General features: G+C 46.6%; 1 protein-coding gene across 7 annotated transcripts in view; it reads left to right on the top strand.

The window, feature by feature from the left end:
- WDFY2 (WD repeat and FYVE domain containing 2) overlaps positions 1 to 16,388 on the top strand; it is a 179,934-nt gene that overhangs the window by 158,632 nt on the left and 4,914 nt on the right. For all 7 annotated transcript variants that reach the window (XM_084981697.1, XM_084981698.1, XM_021065301.2 and 4 more), the window contains 2 exons: positions 11,168 to 11,273; positions 15,861 to 15,962. In XM_084981697.1, coding sequence (XP_084837823.1) covers positions 11,168 to 11,273; positions 15,861 to 15,962 — 208 coding nt within the window. The remainder of the gene's footprint in view (positions 1 to 11,167; positions 11,274 to 15,860; positions 15,963 to 16,388) is intronic.

Raw genomic sequence — 16,388 nt, 5'->3', positions numbered from 1 at the left:
GTGCAAAAGCAAATAATTCTCTTTTGTGCTAGAGTTTAGTTTGAGAGAAGTAGCTATGAAGCCCTTCTTTTCCCCATGAGAGAATACATCCGTTGGCTGGGGCTACACCCGGCTGGTGACGCCACTCAGACCTCAGTATCAGCTCATTAAAGGGATCGTTCCCTTATATTTCTCCTCATGACAACGGGACACATATCGAGATCACGTAGAAGGAGTTGACATCATCCTTGTAAGTGAAGAAAAAGAGAAGCCAAGTAGAATCCTGTTTAATAACACTTGGTTATTATCTAGTCTGCCAGGGGTAGTTCTGCTACTCAGATTCCCTCCAAGAACTAAAGTACAGGCTGTGAATGAAGATCCATACTATTTGTTGGACTCATTCAGACGAGCTTGTAACTAGTTTGATTTTTACTCAGTGGTTCAAAAGCCTGCAGGCAGGGCAGGTGTCCCTGCTGACCACCAGCATCCCTGGGCCCTGTGTGTCCTCGGGCAAAACGTTGTTCTGGGAAACTTGTGCCTATAGTTGGGTAAGAAAGGAGAAGCTGTAAAGTCGAGATAGAGTCTCTCAGTCCCAGAAAATGAAACCCAAGCTAATAGGTCTTTCAGTTTCTAAGAAGAACCCACACGGCTTCGGAAAATGAAACAGACCACGCTCGGAATCCATCCTGGTAGGCTCGCCCCCTTGGAATGTGGTGGGCGGGCAGGCTGGCTGGCTGGGAGCGGCTAGTGCCAACTGGCTTGAACGGCAGTGCTGGCAGGAGGCTTGGCCTGGTGCTCTAACTCAAGCTCAAAATAAGGTGAAGTCTGCGAGGGACTCTGGTGGCCCAGAGCGAGGAGAGCCCATCTCCTCAGCATCGTCGGTGCCACTCTGTGAGGGGTGTGGGTACCCGAGGTGGGCACGGGCAGCATTGAAGCTGCTGAAAGGAGGGGTTTGGGGTCCCAAAGAAGGTGCAGGCAAGAAGGAGCACAGGCAGCAGCGAGGATAGACCCACCTGCACTTCAGCCCTTCCTCTGCCCTGAAAATCGGCCCAAGATTGGTGTTTGGTGATGGGGTCTGGGGATCACCCAGTGTTAAAGAGTGTTAAAGAGTGTTCTCTTTTTTATTTTATTTTTTTAAATGTTTGTAGTTTAGTTGATTTACGGTGTTCTGTCGATCTCTGCTGTTCAGCAAAGTGACCTAGTCATACATAGACCTATAAATGTGGACACACCCTTTCTCTCAGATTCTCTTCCATCATGTTCTGCGACAAGCGATTGGATAGAGTTCCCTGTGCTGCACAGCAGGACCTCATTGCTTATCCATTCTAAATGGAATAATTTGCATCTACGAACCCCAAACTCCCAGTCCATCCCACGCCCCCCTTGGCAACCGCACATCTTTCTCCAGGTCTGTGAGTCTGTTTCTTTTCTGTAGACAGGTTCGTCTGGGCCATGTGTCCACATAGAAGTGATGAGCTTTCTCTCTTGGAAAATGTTTTATTAATATTTAAAGAGCTCTCAAAACACCCATGCCTCAGTTTAATCTCACAATAATCCTGTGAAAGAGAGAGGTCAGATACCGTTTTTTCAATGAGAATATTGAGCTCCTGTCCTCGAAGAGGCCAGCTGGCAGCTTCGTTCTCCCAGGCTTTAGTTCAGCCCAGCACAGAAAGCCCCTCAGAACCTTCTCTGTATCGCGCGCTGGGCAGTGGGGGCGCAGACATGAGCGCTGAACGCCGCACGGTCCCCACCCTGCCCTGTGATGTTTCCTGCTTCTTTTCTCCTTCGGAGGCCAGAGACTTTCTGCTTGGGGCCCCAGCCTGCCCCTCGCTCTCCTACATGCAATTCTTCATCCCCCCCCTCCCTGTCCCCAGGGTGACTCTTGGGGACCAGAGTTCCAAACCCGGGACGGAACCCTCGTGAGCCTGCACCCCGGGGACAGCCGTAGGGACCAGAGGTCCCGGCCCCTCAGGGTGGGGCGACTGCCTTCCCCGCTTCTGGAAGCGTCCAGCCTCAGTGGGAGGGACAGCGCCCCGTGGCTTCGGTCCCAGGTTCTAAGGCCTCACACCGTCCCCCCGCCGCAGAAGTACGTTTCGGAAGCAATTGGATTCCGTGGGTAAAAGTCCCCTCAGAGCAACGAGACTGAGGGATGAGGGCCGAACGCGGCCGGCAGGTCCAAGGAGAAGAGCGAGCGCAGCGTGTGCACCTGCGGCGCCTCCCGAGCGGCCTTTGAAGCCTCTCGGTGTCTTTAGGTCCTGGAGCGAGTGGCCGATGGCCCCGTGCCGGCGCCGGGCCGGGAAAGGCGCTTTGGGGACCACTTCGTTTTTCCAGAGTCGGGTACAGTTGAGGTGGATATTGTGGAAGCAGAAACCTGGACGTGGATGGTCTCGTGCCCTCTTTGCCACGTCTCGTACTTTCTCAGGTTCTTTTTTATTCTTAGAAACCGCCAGTCATTTCTCGACCAACTCTCTGACCACACTTGTTCTTTCTTGGAGTGGGTCCTTAGACCGCAAAGGTTTTCTGGCAGGTTCGTTTATGGTCACGTGATGGAAAGCACAGGTCAACGTCAGTGCGGTCCCTTCACCACGAGGGCATCCGCAGGTTCCGCGGGGCCCGGTCGCAGCCCGGCTTCAGCGCACGTGGCCTGTGTCGTGGCCGCCTCTCTCCCCAAGCCCAGCCCTGGGCTTCTCTCCTCCTCCTTTTCCCGTGGGTAGGACTTCTGTTATAAACAGCCTCGAATTCTTTTGGTAAAGAAGTAGGTATTCATACATACATAGACATTGGGAGAACTTGTTCTTTTCTCTTGTAGGGAGTAAATTGCCCCTAAAGTTATGAAGGGCAGTAAGATTCTTGCATCCAGCTTCTCCTGGGTTCGGGGGCCAAGCGTGTTCTTTCTCTCCTGAATCAGGTTTCGGGGCATTTCTCCCTGTCACACTGGGGAATTACTAGAGGAGAGGGAAAGGGATATCTTCCCTATTTTTAACTATTTCATTGAACACGTAAGAGATCAAAGTATTAGCAATTAGGTGTTCCCTTGTGGCACAGTGGGTTAAGGATCCAGAGTTGTCACTGCAGCAGATTGGGTTGTTGCGATGGTACAGGTTCCATCCCCGGCCTGGGAACTTCCACATGCCATGGGTGTGGCCAAAAAAAAATATATATATATTTATTTATTTATTTATTTATTTATTTATTTATTAGCAACTAGAATCCTCACAGAGGGTAGAATCTTGTGGCTGTAGAGTATGGTCACTAAATGCCAGCCTCAGAGTCAGGCCAGGCTGTGCATGAGTCAGCCCCTCTGCTGATGGCTGTGTGGGCTGTGGCAAGACACTCAATCTCTCTGATCCTGAGTTTCCTCATCTCTAAAATAAGGGTGATATTGGAAAAATAAGCCCTCAAAAAGGTCGTCAAAACCCATACATAATATAACGCATGTAGAATAATCAGCACGAGAATAAGGAATTTAGTGGCAGTTGTTTGTTCTTGTTTATAATAATCTTAATAACTCAAAAGTCAAGCTTTCAGCTAAGATCGCTGTTGCTCTCTGATTATAGGTAGCATTTCCAGTGGAAGTATTGCCACATACACCTACTCCCTCCACCCTTAACACATTCAGCAGGTGTGCCCTGAGCTCCGTCTGCATACCAGGCTTTGTATGGAGCTCTTAGGACCCAAAGGGAACTACGAAAACAGTTCCTGCCCATATGAAGCCTTGCTAGAAGGATGAAAATGAAGAAAAGATGGGACAGTTTGCCACTTTTGCTGGAAAGTGGGAGGCCTCAGGGGAGGAATCCCTTGATCCAGATTTTAGGAGAGTCTCATAGTTTGCAGAGTCAGGAGGTGTTATCCAAACAGAACTGCTTGAACCAAATACAATCTTTTCAGGAAATTGCTGGTGGACAGAGAGCCAGTGGCTAATCTGAACTTCCTCTCTATCCCGCAAACAGCACAGTGTTGCTGATGCTGACACTGGTGTTTGGGTTCAGACATGGCTGTTGTCCAGGGATCCCAGGGCAGGCAAATCCTTTTGTGTCCCTTTGGCGCGGGATAACCCTAGGTGTCAGCTGTCCTGGAGACCTCCCATGTGTGGGTTGCTTACGAACCTTCTCGGGTCCTTGGAGGTTTGGAAAACTTTGTCTTCGTTTGTTTGTTTATTTGTTTGTTTTCTTTTAGGGCCGCACCCACACCCACGGCATATGGAGGCTCCCAGGCTAGGGATCTAATCTGAGCTATAGCCTCCGGCCTACACCACAGCCACAGCAACGCCAGATGCTCAGCCCACTGAGTGAGGCCAAGGATCAAACCTGCGTCCTCATGGATGCCAGTCGGGTTCGCTAACCACTGAGCCACGATGGGAACTCCCTGGGAGTTTTGAATGCAAGAGAGCGAGATCCCTGGAGGCAGATGCATAACTGATTAGATTTCACCAAGTGGGCTAGGGCTCTTCATACTTCGGAAAGTTTCATCTCTTTGCTGTACATTTAAGTGCCCCCTGCTCTTAGGGTGTGGAACAGGGCCTGAGTTGACATTTGGGTAAATGTTAGGCTGGATCTGAAAATCCGTCCCTATAAAGAGGATAAAGGCTTCCCTACTCTTCTTCCTTAAGAATAATCAGACACAGGACCAGCTTCATGAGGGCTCATGCTTAGAAGAGCCCCATGGTTGGTGTAATGCTCTGCCGTCACCGTCTTGTAAATTTTATTTTATTTTATTTTATTTTATTTATTTATTTTGTCTTTTTGCCTTTTCTAGGGCTGCTCCTGCGGCATATCGAGGTTCCCAGGCTAGGGGTCGAACCGGAGCTGTAGGCGCCCACCTACGCCAGAGCCACAGTAACGCGGGATCCAAGACGCATCTGCAACCTACACCACAGCTCACGGCAACGCCGGATCGTTAACCCACTGAGCAAGGCCAGGGACCGAACCCGCAACCTCATGGTTCCTAATCAGATTCGTTAACCACTGAGCCACGACAGGAACTCCCATCTTGTAAATTTTAATTTGTTTTTAAACAAAGGGCTCTGTATTTTCATTTTGCACTGGGTCCCCCATGTTATGTAGTTGGGCCTGATCAGACATGTGAGCTCTAGAGCCAGTGAGAAAGGAAATGAGGCCACCCCATGCAGTAGAGTCTTTGTAGATGGTGGATCCTGGTGGTTGTGCAAAGTGGGGTCTTTGTACACCCATAACAACATTTGCAGTGCAGTAAGTACGTGGAACACTCACCCATGAAGTAATAAGCACTTTTGAGAGGCTTTCCCATGTAAATGCTGCTATAATGCCAGATGAAACATGAATGCAAGAAGAAAGTATCTTTTTATAACCCTTGACTTGTGAACCTGGGGATGTCCTCTCATCTTGTTTTTAGCTGAAGGTGGCCGGATTTTGAATCCTTGAACAAAGGAGTCCCTGAGCCGTTTTATTACAAAGCCTGGGATCTAGCAGTTATGATGTGTTCTTCCGTGTTGGAATATTAACAGGACCGGAGCCCCATAAATTATGTATCTGTTGCTGAATGTTGCTGCCAGCTATGAGAGGCAAAGCAGTTCCTCTGTAGCTTATTCGGTTTTGCAAGATCATTCCTGTGCATCAAGCTGCCTTAACAAATGAAATGGGGTCCACATTGCAGGGCGGTTATGAGTCTGTTCAACCAGATAGATTTTTCCTTCTTGACTCTGAATGTCACAGTGTATGAAGTAACAACCAGGAGAGATAGGAAACAATTGACCTTATTTTCTAGTGAATACATGTCCAAGAGTTTATAGTAGTCATTTATTAATAGAGGAACTGTAAGATGTCACAACCAGTTTCAAAAAGTAGAAACATGCAGAGGCAACAGAGAGTAGTGGAATGGATTTGTAAGTATTTTCACAATTGGCTTCTTCCACGGAAGGAGCAAGGCATGGGAATTGGTTGCATTTTCTCTGGATAAGATTCGTGTGCAGTACTATGTTTTCTGTCCCTTACAGAGTTATAAAAGTGCACGGTGAAAGACGCCAAAGGGCGCCCTCCAGTCGAGTTAGAGAACCTGGATGGGTGCGTCAAACCACACCTGATGCTGCGTTGAAAAGAGCCCCACTATTTCCTTTTTGCCCATTTCAAAGTTTTTTGGTTTACCTGAGAGTTCTTCTCCGCCTCCTCTCCTATAATCTGAGGAATCTCAGAGATTATTCTTTTTTTTTTTTTTTTTTTTTTTTTTTGTCTTTTTGCTATTTCTTGGGCCGCTCCTGCGGCATATGGAGGTTCCCAGGCTAGGGGTCGAATCGGAGCTGTAGCCTCCGGCCTACGCCAGAGCCACAGCAACGCGGGATCCGAGCCGCGTCTGCAACCTACACCACAGCTCACAGCAACGCCGGATCCTTAACCCACTGAGCAAGGGCAGGGACTGAACCCGCAGCCTCATGGTTCCTAGTCGGATTCGTTAACCACTGCGCCACGACGGGAACTCCTCAGAGATTATTCTTGATCATAAAAAAAGCTGATCTCGGAGTTCCCATCATGGTGTAACAGAAACAAATCCAATTAGGAACGTTGAGGTTGAGGGTTCAATCCCTGGCCTCGTTCAGTGGGTTGAGGATCCAGTGTTGCCATGAACTGTGGTGTAGGTCGGAAGATTTGGCTCAGATCCCGCGTGGCTGTGGCATAGGCCAGCAGCCACAGCTCCCATTAGACCCCTAGCCTGGGAACCTCCATATGCTGCGGGTGCGGCCTTAGAAAAGACAGAAAGACAAAAAAAAAAAAAGCTAGTCTCATTTTCGGCTTAATTATTTACATTGGTGTAATAAGAATCTTGGATTGCGTTTTTCAGAGCATCTGTTTTCTGCTATCCCAAAGTTGGGAAACCGAACCCAAGAAAATCTCCCGCATTTTTGGAGTTCCCGTCGTGGCGCAGTGGTTAATGAATCTGACTAGGAACCATGAGGTTGCAGGTTCGATCCCTGGCCTTGCTCAGTGGGTTGAGGATCCAGCGTTACTATGACCTGTGGTGTAGGTTACAGACGCAGCTCGGATCCTGCGTTGCTGTGTCCCTGGCATAGGCTGGCAGCTACAGCTCCCAGCCTGGGAATGCCGCGAGAATGGCCCAAGAAAATGGCAAAAAGACAAAAAAAAAATAATAATAATCTCCTGCATTTTTCACCTAGAGTACTTATAATCTTGATTGAATTTGCTAGCTTCCTGGCCTCGTAGTTTCCTTACCACCTATAAGGCCAGGCCCTTGCAAACCAGGTACCAGACCGGTTTGCCTTTGGATGGGGACGGACGTCATAGTCACTGGCTCCCTTAGTTCTTAAAGGGGCTCATCTGATTCAATGAGCATCATCCTCTAATACGACACCTGAGGTAAGGGCTTGGCTGCCCAATACCATCCTGTGGACAGACTCTCGTTAAACCTGTGAAATAACTGTATTGCCATGAAAATCAAGGGGACTCAAATTCAAAGTTTTTGAATTCTGAGAGTGGGATATCATTTTTTTTTTTTTCTTTTCTTTTAGAGCTGCACCTGTGGCATAGGGAGGTTCCCAGGCTAGGGGTTGCATTGGAGCTGTAGCTGCTGGCCTACACCACAGCCACAGCAATGCCGGATCCTTAACCCACTGAGCAAGGCCAGGTATCGAACCCGCAACCTCATGGTTCCTAGTCTGATTTGTTAACCCCTGAGCCACGACGGGAACTCCTGGATATCATTTTTAAATGTTTGGATTTAGCTTATTAAGGTAAATTTTACTAAATTATAGGTTAGAGAGAGCATAAAAAGCAAGAGAAGAAGCATCCTCGTCTTCCAGAATCTTGAACATTCATGCAGCATCAGCGGTATTGCAGACAAGCAACAACAGTAAAATTTCCCTTTTCCATTCACGCAGTCCTGTGGCATTAGTTCTGGTTCTGCTCGTTCTTGGTTTAACAGTCTGCATTCATGCAGCCATCTGCATGCACACTAAAAAAGAGTCCAAAAATCCAGGGAAGTCCTGACTCAATCCACTAATACAATTTACAAATTATCTGAACACTGTCAGTTCAAGAGCCTTTGCCCAAGAGTCTATTCTTTGAAATACCAATATTTAAAACTATCTAATACATAGAGCCCTTTCCCACAAAACTCTTGAGAGTGTCCTTTCTGGCCTCTAGCTTATAGGGGAGCCGTCAGAATGACAAAGTTATCTGTAGGTTATAAAGACTTATTGGTTGATTTTCTACTGTGACAAATAACATCAGAATTGAGAAGAGTAAAATTCTCTGTTGAGATAGCCTACCTACCCATTTCCTGAGAGTTCTGATCAGTATTTCCCCAGAAGGTAAAAACCTATTATTACAGATAATGAGAGCATTGGTAAATCTGCAGGGTCTTCCCATTTCATGTACAATTTCAGAAGTGCTCATGTTAATAGTCCTTTACCCTTACTGATTTAACCTAGGAAAAACTAAGCATCTCTTCTCATCCGACAACTCTTCCCATGCAACTCTTAAAATATTAACACAAAAAACAAATGCAATTCTTTATAGCATCTCTCTGTTTATAAGGCCAAGGAAACAAATCTTTATGATTTTCTAGGACCCCTCTAAGAAATCTCGAAGATAATTTAAGGGTAAAAAGCCTCCTAACAAAGTTTGTTTGTTTTCTTTCTTCTTCACAAAATACAGGCTTCACTCTAGTAAGGCAAAACCAAAATTATTCTCAGAGTATTTTTAGATACTTAAGATAGGAGCACAGGTAACTTAAAAATAACACTTTGATTATACCTGTATAATCAAAGCAATAAGGAAACACTTAAGGAGTTCCCTGTGGCTCAGCAGGTTATGAACCTGACTAGTATCTATGAGGATGCAGGTTTGATCCCTGGCCTTGCTCATTGGGTTAAGGATCTGGCATTGCTGTGAGCTTTGACATAAGTTGCAGATGTGGGTCAAATCTGGTATTGCTGTGGCTGTGGCGTAGGCCTTAGCTGCAGCTCTGATTCGACCCCTAGCCTGGAATCCATATGCTGCAGGTGTGGCCCTAAAAATAAAATAAATAAATAAATAAATGTAGATAAGCTATGTCAAACAATTTTTTAAAAAAAATTTAAGAGCACAATCTTTAAAAATTTAGCTCTTTTCACAAGTGAGGTCCCTTCCTTGTTCTTCTTTTTCTTTCCTTGAATAATCAAAGACTTTTCAAGTCAGTATAAAGCTCTGAAAATAATTTTGGAGAGACATAGAATCTCTGCTGAGCAGGCAGATTCCATGGAAGGTGTAGGATATCTTTTTGCATTGTAGTCCAAGGCATTAATCAGTAAACTAGGGGAGCAAGCCTTCAAAACTGAGGGAACTATGCCAAAATTTTAATGTATTTTGTAGCTTTAAAAAAAAAAAAAAAGACTCAAGTATTATAGGAGTTACCATTGTGGCTCAGCAGAAACGAATCTGACTAGTAACCATGAGGATGCAGGTTCTATCCCTGGTTTCGCTTGGTGGGTTAAGGATCCATTGTTGCCCTGAGCTGTGGTGTAGGTCACAGACATGGCTTGGATCTGGTGTTGCTGTGGCTGTGCATAGGCTGTTGGTTAACAGTTCCGATTTGACCCCTAGCTTGGGAACCTCCATATGCTTGCAGGTGCGGCTCTAAAAAGACAAAAAAAAAAAAAAGACTCGAGTATTATAAACTAAGGTAAATAAAATTTACTTTCCAAATTTTGTACTTTATCTTTCTCTTTTATATTCTCGAACAAACTTATATTTTACTTCAGAATTGTTTTTTTCATTCATGCTATTTTGAAAGTCCGTGGTGGAGTTTTCCAGGGGCGATGGGGAGGGAGTGGGAGGGACTGGGAATCTGGGGTTAATAGATGCCAACTGTTGCCTTTGGAGTGGATAAGCAGTGAGATCCTGCTGTACAGCCCAGGGAACTATATCCAGTCACTTGTGATGGAACACGATGGAGGATAATGTGAGAAAAAGTCACTTTGCCATCTAGTAGAAATTGACAGAACACTATAAACCAACTATGATGAAAAAATAAAAATCACTATAAAAAATATATCGTGGAGTTTTCTAGAGGCTCCAAGAATGACATCATAACAGATGCAGAAAGCAAGGAGTATCTGTCGCTGTCCTGTTAAGCCAGACGTTAGAAAGACCTGCATAGATGTTGAACAGTGCCATTTTGTCATCAAACTATTTCATTTTGGAAAGTTGTTATTTTTCCCCAAATATATGTTATTTATGTTAAAGTGGATATACACACTAAAACATGTTAGTTTCAGGTGTTCAGCAAAGTGATTGAGTTAGATTCTTTTTCAGATTCTTTTCCATTATAAGTTATTACAACATATTGAATGTAGTTAGTTCCCTGTGCTATACAAGAAATCTTTATTGTTTCTCTGTTTTATATATAGCGATGTGTATCTTTTAACCCTGAACCTCCAGTTTATCTCTCCCTCCGCTTTCCCCTTTGGACATAAACCATAGCAATATTTTCCTAAATTTGCTGTCTCCCAAGGCAAAAGAAATATAAGCAAAAATAAACAAATGGACCAAATCACACTTACAAGCTTTTGCACAGCAAAGGAAACTATAAACGAAGTGGAAAGACAGTCCAAGAACTGGGAGAAAATATTTGCAAAGGATGCAGTCAATATCAAAAGATGGGCAGAAGACCTAGCTAGACATTTCTCCAGAGAAGACACACAGATGGCCAGCAGGCAAGGGGGGAGGGCTCAACATCACTTATTAAACAAGCACTTTGACTTATTTTGTTTTCAATTTTTAAAATTTTATTTATTTTTACTTATGTACTTATTTTGCTTTTTAGGGCCGCACCTGTGGCACATGGAGGTTCCCAGGCTAGGGGTCAAATCAGAGCTAGAGCTGCTGGCCTGCACCACAGCCACAGCAACGCAGGATCTGAGCCATGTCTGGGACCTACACCACAGCTCATGGCAGTGCTGGATCCCTGACCCACTGAGCCAGGGATCAAATCTGTGTCCTCATGCATGCTAGTCAGATTTGTTTCTGCTGCACCACAACTGGAACTCCCACTTTGACTTACTTTAAATGGAGTGCTCTGCTGTCATTAACATGTTGTCCATTCAACCCAGTTTCTGAGATCCGCTCTCGGGTGGGGCGAGGGGTGAGTGTGCGTAACTGACTGACTGCTGGGCCTCCTTGCTGCTCTCCGGAACTGTCGCTAACTCTCGCTTCCTTCACAGTGACAAAGTCCAGGCCCTGTCCTATGCACAGCACACGCGGCAGCTCATCTCCTGTGGTGGTGACGGTGGGATTGTCGTCTGGAACATGGACGTGGAACGGCAGGAGGTAAGTGTCACAGCAGACGTGCCCCACCCCCTCCTCGGCCATCGGGCTGGGCTCTGCAGCTCCAACTCTGCTGAAAAATCCCTCAGCCTCCCCTCCTCGTCTCGCCTTTCTTTTATGATTTTTTTTTCTTTTTTCTTTTCTTTTTTGTCTTTTTAGAGCTGTACCCGTGGCATATGGAGGCTCCCAGGCTAGGGGTCTAATCAGAGCTGTAGCCACCGGCCTCCGCCACAGCCACAGCAACACCAGATCTGAGCCGTGTCTGCGACCTACACCACAGCTCACAGAAATGCCGGATCCTTAACCCACTGAGCGAGGCCAGGGATTGAACCCGAAACCTCATGGTTCCTGGTCAGATGCGTTTCCGCTGTGCCACGACAGGAACGCCTCCTTTCTTTTATGACTAAACCATGAAATAAAACATTATGTCAGAAAAGTAAAATTTCTAGTATAAAAAGAGCTTTTTTAAAAAACCCCTCACAAATTGCCAGGTAACTCTTATGTAATGGAGATTTCATAAGAATTTTAACTGAGACTAAGCTATTTAGACTTTCAATCTGTTGCACTATTTTACAGCTGAAGTTCAGGGGAGAAAATGGAAGCGTCTGTTTCCAGACGACCAGCCCTTTGGTATCAAGGGCTCCGTGAAAACGGAAAACTTATGTGCCTGTGTTGTTGGGGGAAGTGGTGGCTAGTGTGTGAGAAATGATCGTTGCTAAAAGTAAGAATCCTTAGTTTTGTATTAGGAGAAATATTAGAAATAATTATTTTTGTGTTTATGAATCATATTCTAAACAATTCTCCAGATATAAATATATTCCTTGTCATTTTTAAGTGTATATTTAAGTTTTATCATAGCAGTCTTTTTTCAGTGAATTTTCTTTTATCATCTTTGAGCATCTCAAAGATGTTTGTTTGTTTACTGAATATCCCCTTTGACACGTACGTTGAGGTTAACCATTTTGTCATTTCCCAGAGTTGTGCTGGATAAATTTTCCCTTTGACGGTACATCTTCCTCTAATTTATTTCCATGCAAGATGCAGGAATTAAAAAAGTAACACTTTAGGAGTTCCCATCATGGCACAGCAGAAACAATCCGACTAGGAACCATGAGGTTACGGGTTCGATCCCTGGGCTCGCTCAGTAGGTTAAGGCTCTGGTGTTGCCATGAGCTGTGGTGTAGGTCTCAAACACAGCTCAGATCCTGAGTTGCTGTGGCCCTGGCATAGGCTGGCAGCTGTAGCTCTGATTCCACCCCTAGCCTGGGAACCTCCATGTGCTGCAAGTTGGGCCCTAAAAAGCCAAAAAAAAAAAAAAAAAAAGCAAAAGTTTCCCAACTTCTTTCCACACCCTCACCCCAGTCTCATTTCAAGACAGTAGTTGCTATTAGCCTCCATGCGATGCCTTTCTAATGCCAGCAATTAAATGCTTAAGAAGATTAAAGCTGGATTTGCCCAAACCGTAAATCCGCAGGGGTTCTGTTCGTGGTCATTACTGTGAGCCTTACAGTTAGGGGGCGGGGGTGGTGGAATAGCGCCGGGAACGCACCCCTTGACCCACCCACCTAAAGCCTGGGCCGTGGGCGCAGCGCCCTCCGGGTGACCCGTTCCTCTGCGCGGTGGCTGCTCCGGGTGCGGGGCGGTCCCCCCTGGTCTGTCCCGGCCTCTTCCCAGACCTGACTGACCAGGCCCGGGAGCGGCAGCGCCAGGCCCTTGCCCTCCCTGGACACAGCCTCCCCCCTGACGGACGGAGGCCCGAAGGAGGACAAGGAGGTGGTGTCCAGAGAGGAAGCCAGCTGGTTGGCGGACGGGCCTTCCCGCCATCTTGCTTAAATTGTGCCTTTGGACGTGTAAGTACACGGGCCCTTGGTACGTGGTGACTAAAATCTTCTTGAGTGAGTTAAAGCTTGAAATGCGCCGTGGAGATGGTCGCATCCTTTTGCCGCAGGTGTCGTATTTTAGAAACATCCCCCCAAGGTGTGTCTGCGGAGCTCCTTCCTGGTTGTAGCAGGTGCTGTGCAGGCCTGAGACAGAACGACGCCTCCCCGTCCCCGAAGGGCTCGTGGCCTTCCTGGAACAACAGACATGCGGGAGAAAGCTCCAGAAAACTAGGATAGGTCATTATGATTCGGTCACAGTGGGTGGGCGTTGGCGCGTCAGGGCTGGGCACTGTCAACTCAGGTTTTCAGGGGCGGGTTTATGGAAGGAGATGGCGCTGGGAGTCTGCTGGGCCCCGACGAGCTCTGACGCGGACCCCGAACACCAAGAGCCCAGAGCAGGTGCGCGGCGTGGTCAGGGGTCATGCACAGAGCAGAAGGGGTCAGAGAGGATTTGGGGCGGGGGCAGCCGAGGGCGTGGGCAGGTGGCAGAAGGAAGACCTTGGCTGAACACAGGTCAGGTTGACGTTCTGTACGAAAACGTGTTTATACAGTTAATGAAACGCATTTTTTCACAACTTTTTTTTTTTTAAGTATATAAAGTACATATTCTTTGGAGGAAAGTTACCAAGTGCGCCTTAACAAAGAGAATGTGGGAGTTCCCTTCAGTGGCACAGCGGAAATGAATCCGACTAGGAACCATGAGGTTTCGGGTTGGATCCTTGGCCTCACTCAGTGGGTGCAGGATCCGGCATTGCCGTGAGCTGTGGTGTAGGTTGCAGACGCGGCTCGGATCTGGCGTTGCTGTGGCTGTGGTGCAGGCCAGCAGTTGGAACTCTGATTCGAACCCTAGCCTGGGAACTTCCATATGCCGTGGGTGTGGCCCTAAAAAGCAAAAAAACAAAGAAAAACAGAGAATATCAGTGACTTATGATACCCCCACCCGCATGTATCACCCTTCACACGTTGGCAGACCGACATCCCTCTGTACATTTTTCTCGGCAGAAGATCTTTTTTGGATAAAAAAGGGAATCACACTATGCATGTTTGTTTGTTTTCCTTTTTCAAATTCCTCCTTTCAGTTCCCTCCTCATAGATACCCACGGATGTATTTCATGTCATAAACCTCATGCTTCCTTGCAAAAGACGGGGGGGGGGGAGTGTGTGTGAAATTTTTTTGTAAATCTTCCAGATTTTCCTGCATCATAAGTGTTCTGAAAAATCACAGCATAGATAAGTCTTTCTGTGGTAAAACGTTATCTTCAGCTAAAACTTTATTATTTTTATTAAATTTGTCTTTAGGGCATGACACTTACCAAGCAAGTCAAGACTTCTTTTCCTTGGTTTTAGTAAAATAAATAGACTAAGAATTAGAAAGAATTAGAGCTCTTAAAGTGTCATCATTTTACTTGTTTTTCTTTTTTTTTTTTTTTTTTTTTTGAGAAAATGTATCCCTTTAGGTTCATTTCTGCTTAAAAGTAGGAGAATAGGCTCAGCATTCTCAACTCGGGCCCATAGCAAGTCTTCCTCAGAAAGGGATTAATTGCTCCACAGGCGTTCCCGAGCCTTTTCTGTGCTGCTGTCCGCTGCCAGTCTCGTAGCGGGGCAGGCTCTTGTTTACCCCATTTCTGAATTTGCTTGGTCTCAGGCCTCTTTTACAGTAAGTGTCCTGTGAGTCAGATTGGAGTGCCCTGGAATTCAGCTTTGGGAGACACTGGGGTTGGATGTATTTTCCCCCGTTCCCGGGGTCTGGTGACCTGTGCAAAGAGACCAGTCTCTGCTGGAGGATGCCGCTGCAGAGTTGAACGTGGACCCCTGGAAGCAAATGTAGATAGAGTCCCTCTGTGGAGAATCTGGAAAGATTGGTTAGAGAAGAGCTCTAAGCTTAACACAGGTTGAGCCGACAGGCTGGGAAACAGTGAACAAAGCAGCATGTTGTCTGACCCATGTGGCAACGAGCAGAGCCTCAAGGCCCGCTGGGCCCTGCCATGACGGAGGGCCGGTAGCTTCCCTGAGTACCCGCTGTGGTCGGTTCGTCCCTCCAGCGCAGGCAGCTGTGTGCATGTGTAATGTGCAGGTATTTATAATTATACACAATCAGGCCAAATATAACTGCATATGATTGGAGGGTATGAAAGATAATTGCATATGATCAGCGAATATGGGATAAAGTCGTAAATCCTCAGCCTGGCTGTCAGGACTCTCTATGGTGTGGCCCCTGCCTCCCCTCCAGCCTCAACCCTTCAGACCCTACTCCCCCCTTCTCCTCCCACACAGCCCCGTGCACCCCCTCCAGCCACCTCGCCCCTCTCCCAGCCCGTGTGCCTGGTCTCCTGCTACCCAGCTTATTATCATCTGTCAGAGACAGAGGCCAGAGCCCCAGCCCAGGTCAGCCACTCTCACAGCACTTGGGCTTCTCCTCCTCAGGCCTTCGGTCTCACGGTGATGGGACTATAACCGTTGCTAGTAAGATGTTCATGCTCAGTCTTCCCTGATAAAGGATAAGCTCCCTGATGGTAGAGATTCTTTTTCTCACCACTACGTCCCCAGGGCCTGACACATCATAGACACGCATAAATAGCTTTTAAGGGATTCAGAAATCACATCTTTGTTTCTTAGAAACACATCTTACTGTGTACGTTTCAGCGGTGATGGTGGCCCCACTGTCCTTACTGCCTCTCACTGTGACCTGTTGTGTGCTTTCTTTGACAAGACCCCTGAATGGTTGGACAGCGATTCCTGCCAAAAGTGTGACCAGCCCTTTTTCTGGAACTTCAAGCAAATGTGGGACAGTAAGAAAATTGGCCTGAGACAGGTGGGTGATGTGGCTGTTTCATCAGAATGTAATGGTGTAGGAATAACTTTACCTTGTGATCTTAGAAGGAATGGTACCCCTGGGTGGGAGCTGTGGTGGGAACAAATTATCATGCTGGAGTTGCTTTGTGGCTGCATGCGAATTTACTCCCTTTCTCTGCTGTAGCTCACTCCTACTGGACTCAGTTTCTGTGGTGACTTGTTCCCAGTAGTTAAGGGATATGATTTTAGAATTCTAGTGGCTTCTAGTTGAAATACACCTTAAAATTAGAGGGGCTGTGCTTAGCTCGTTTTGGTAGCAAACCATAAAATTATGTAAGTGGTATTTATTTCTTCTTAATTTCATTTTTCTTCCTCCCATCGTAGTCTCAGTCATTTAGATCTACTTATAATACAGCATTTTTCAGTCTGATTCCATGGTTGGGTC

This window comes from Sus scrofa, chromosome 11, assembly GCF_054392235.1.
Source record: "Sus scrofa isolate SSC_HxYL_T2T_F1_AM1 chromosome 11, Sscrofa_HxYL_maternal_Yorkshire_Landrace_v2.0, whole genome shotgun sequence".
NCBI classification, from domain to species: Eukaryota; Metazoa; Chordata; class Mammalia; order Artiodactyla; family Suidae; genus Sus; species Sus scrofa.
This window is presented reverse-complemented; position numbering and strand designations above follow the sequence as displayed.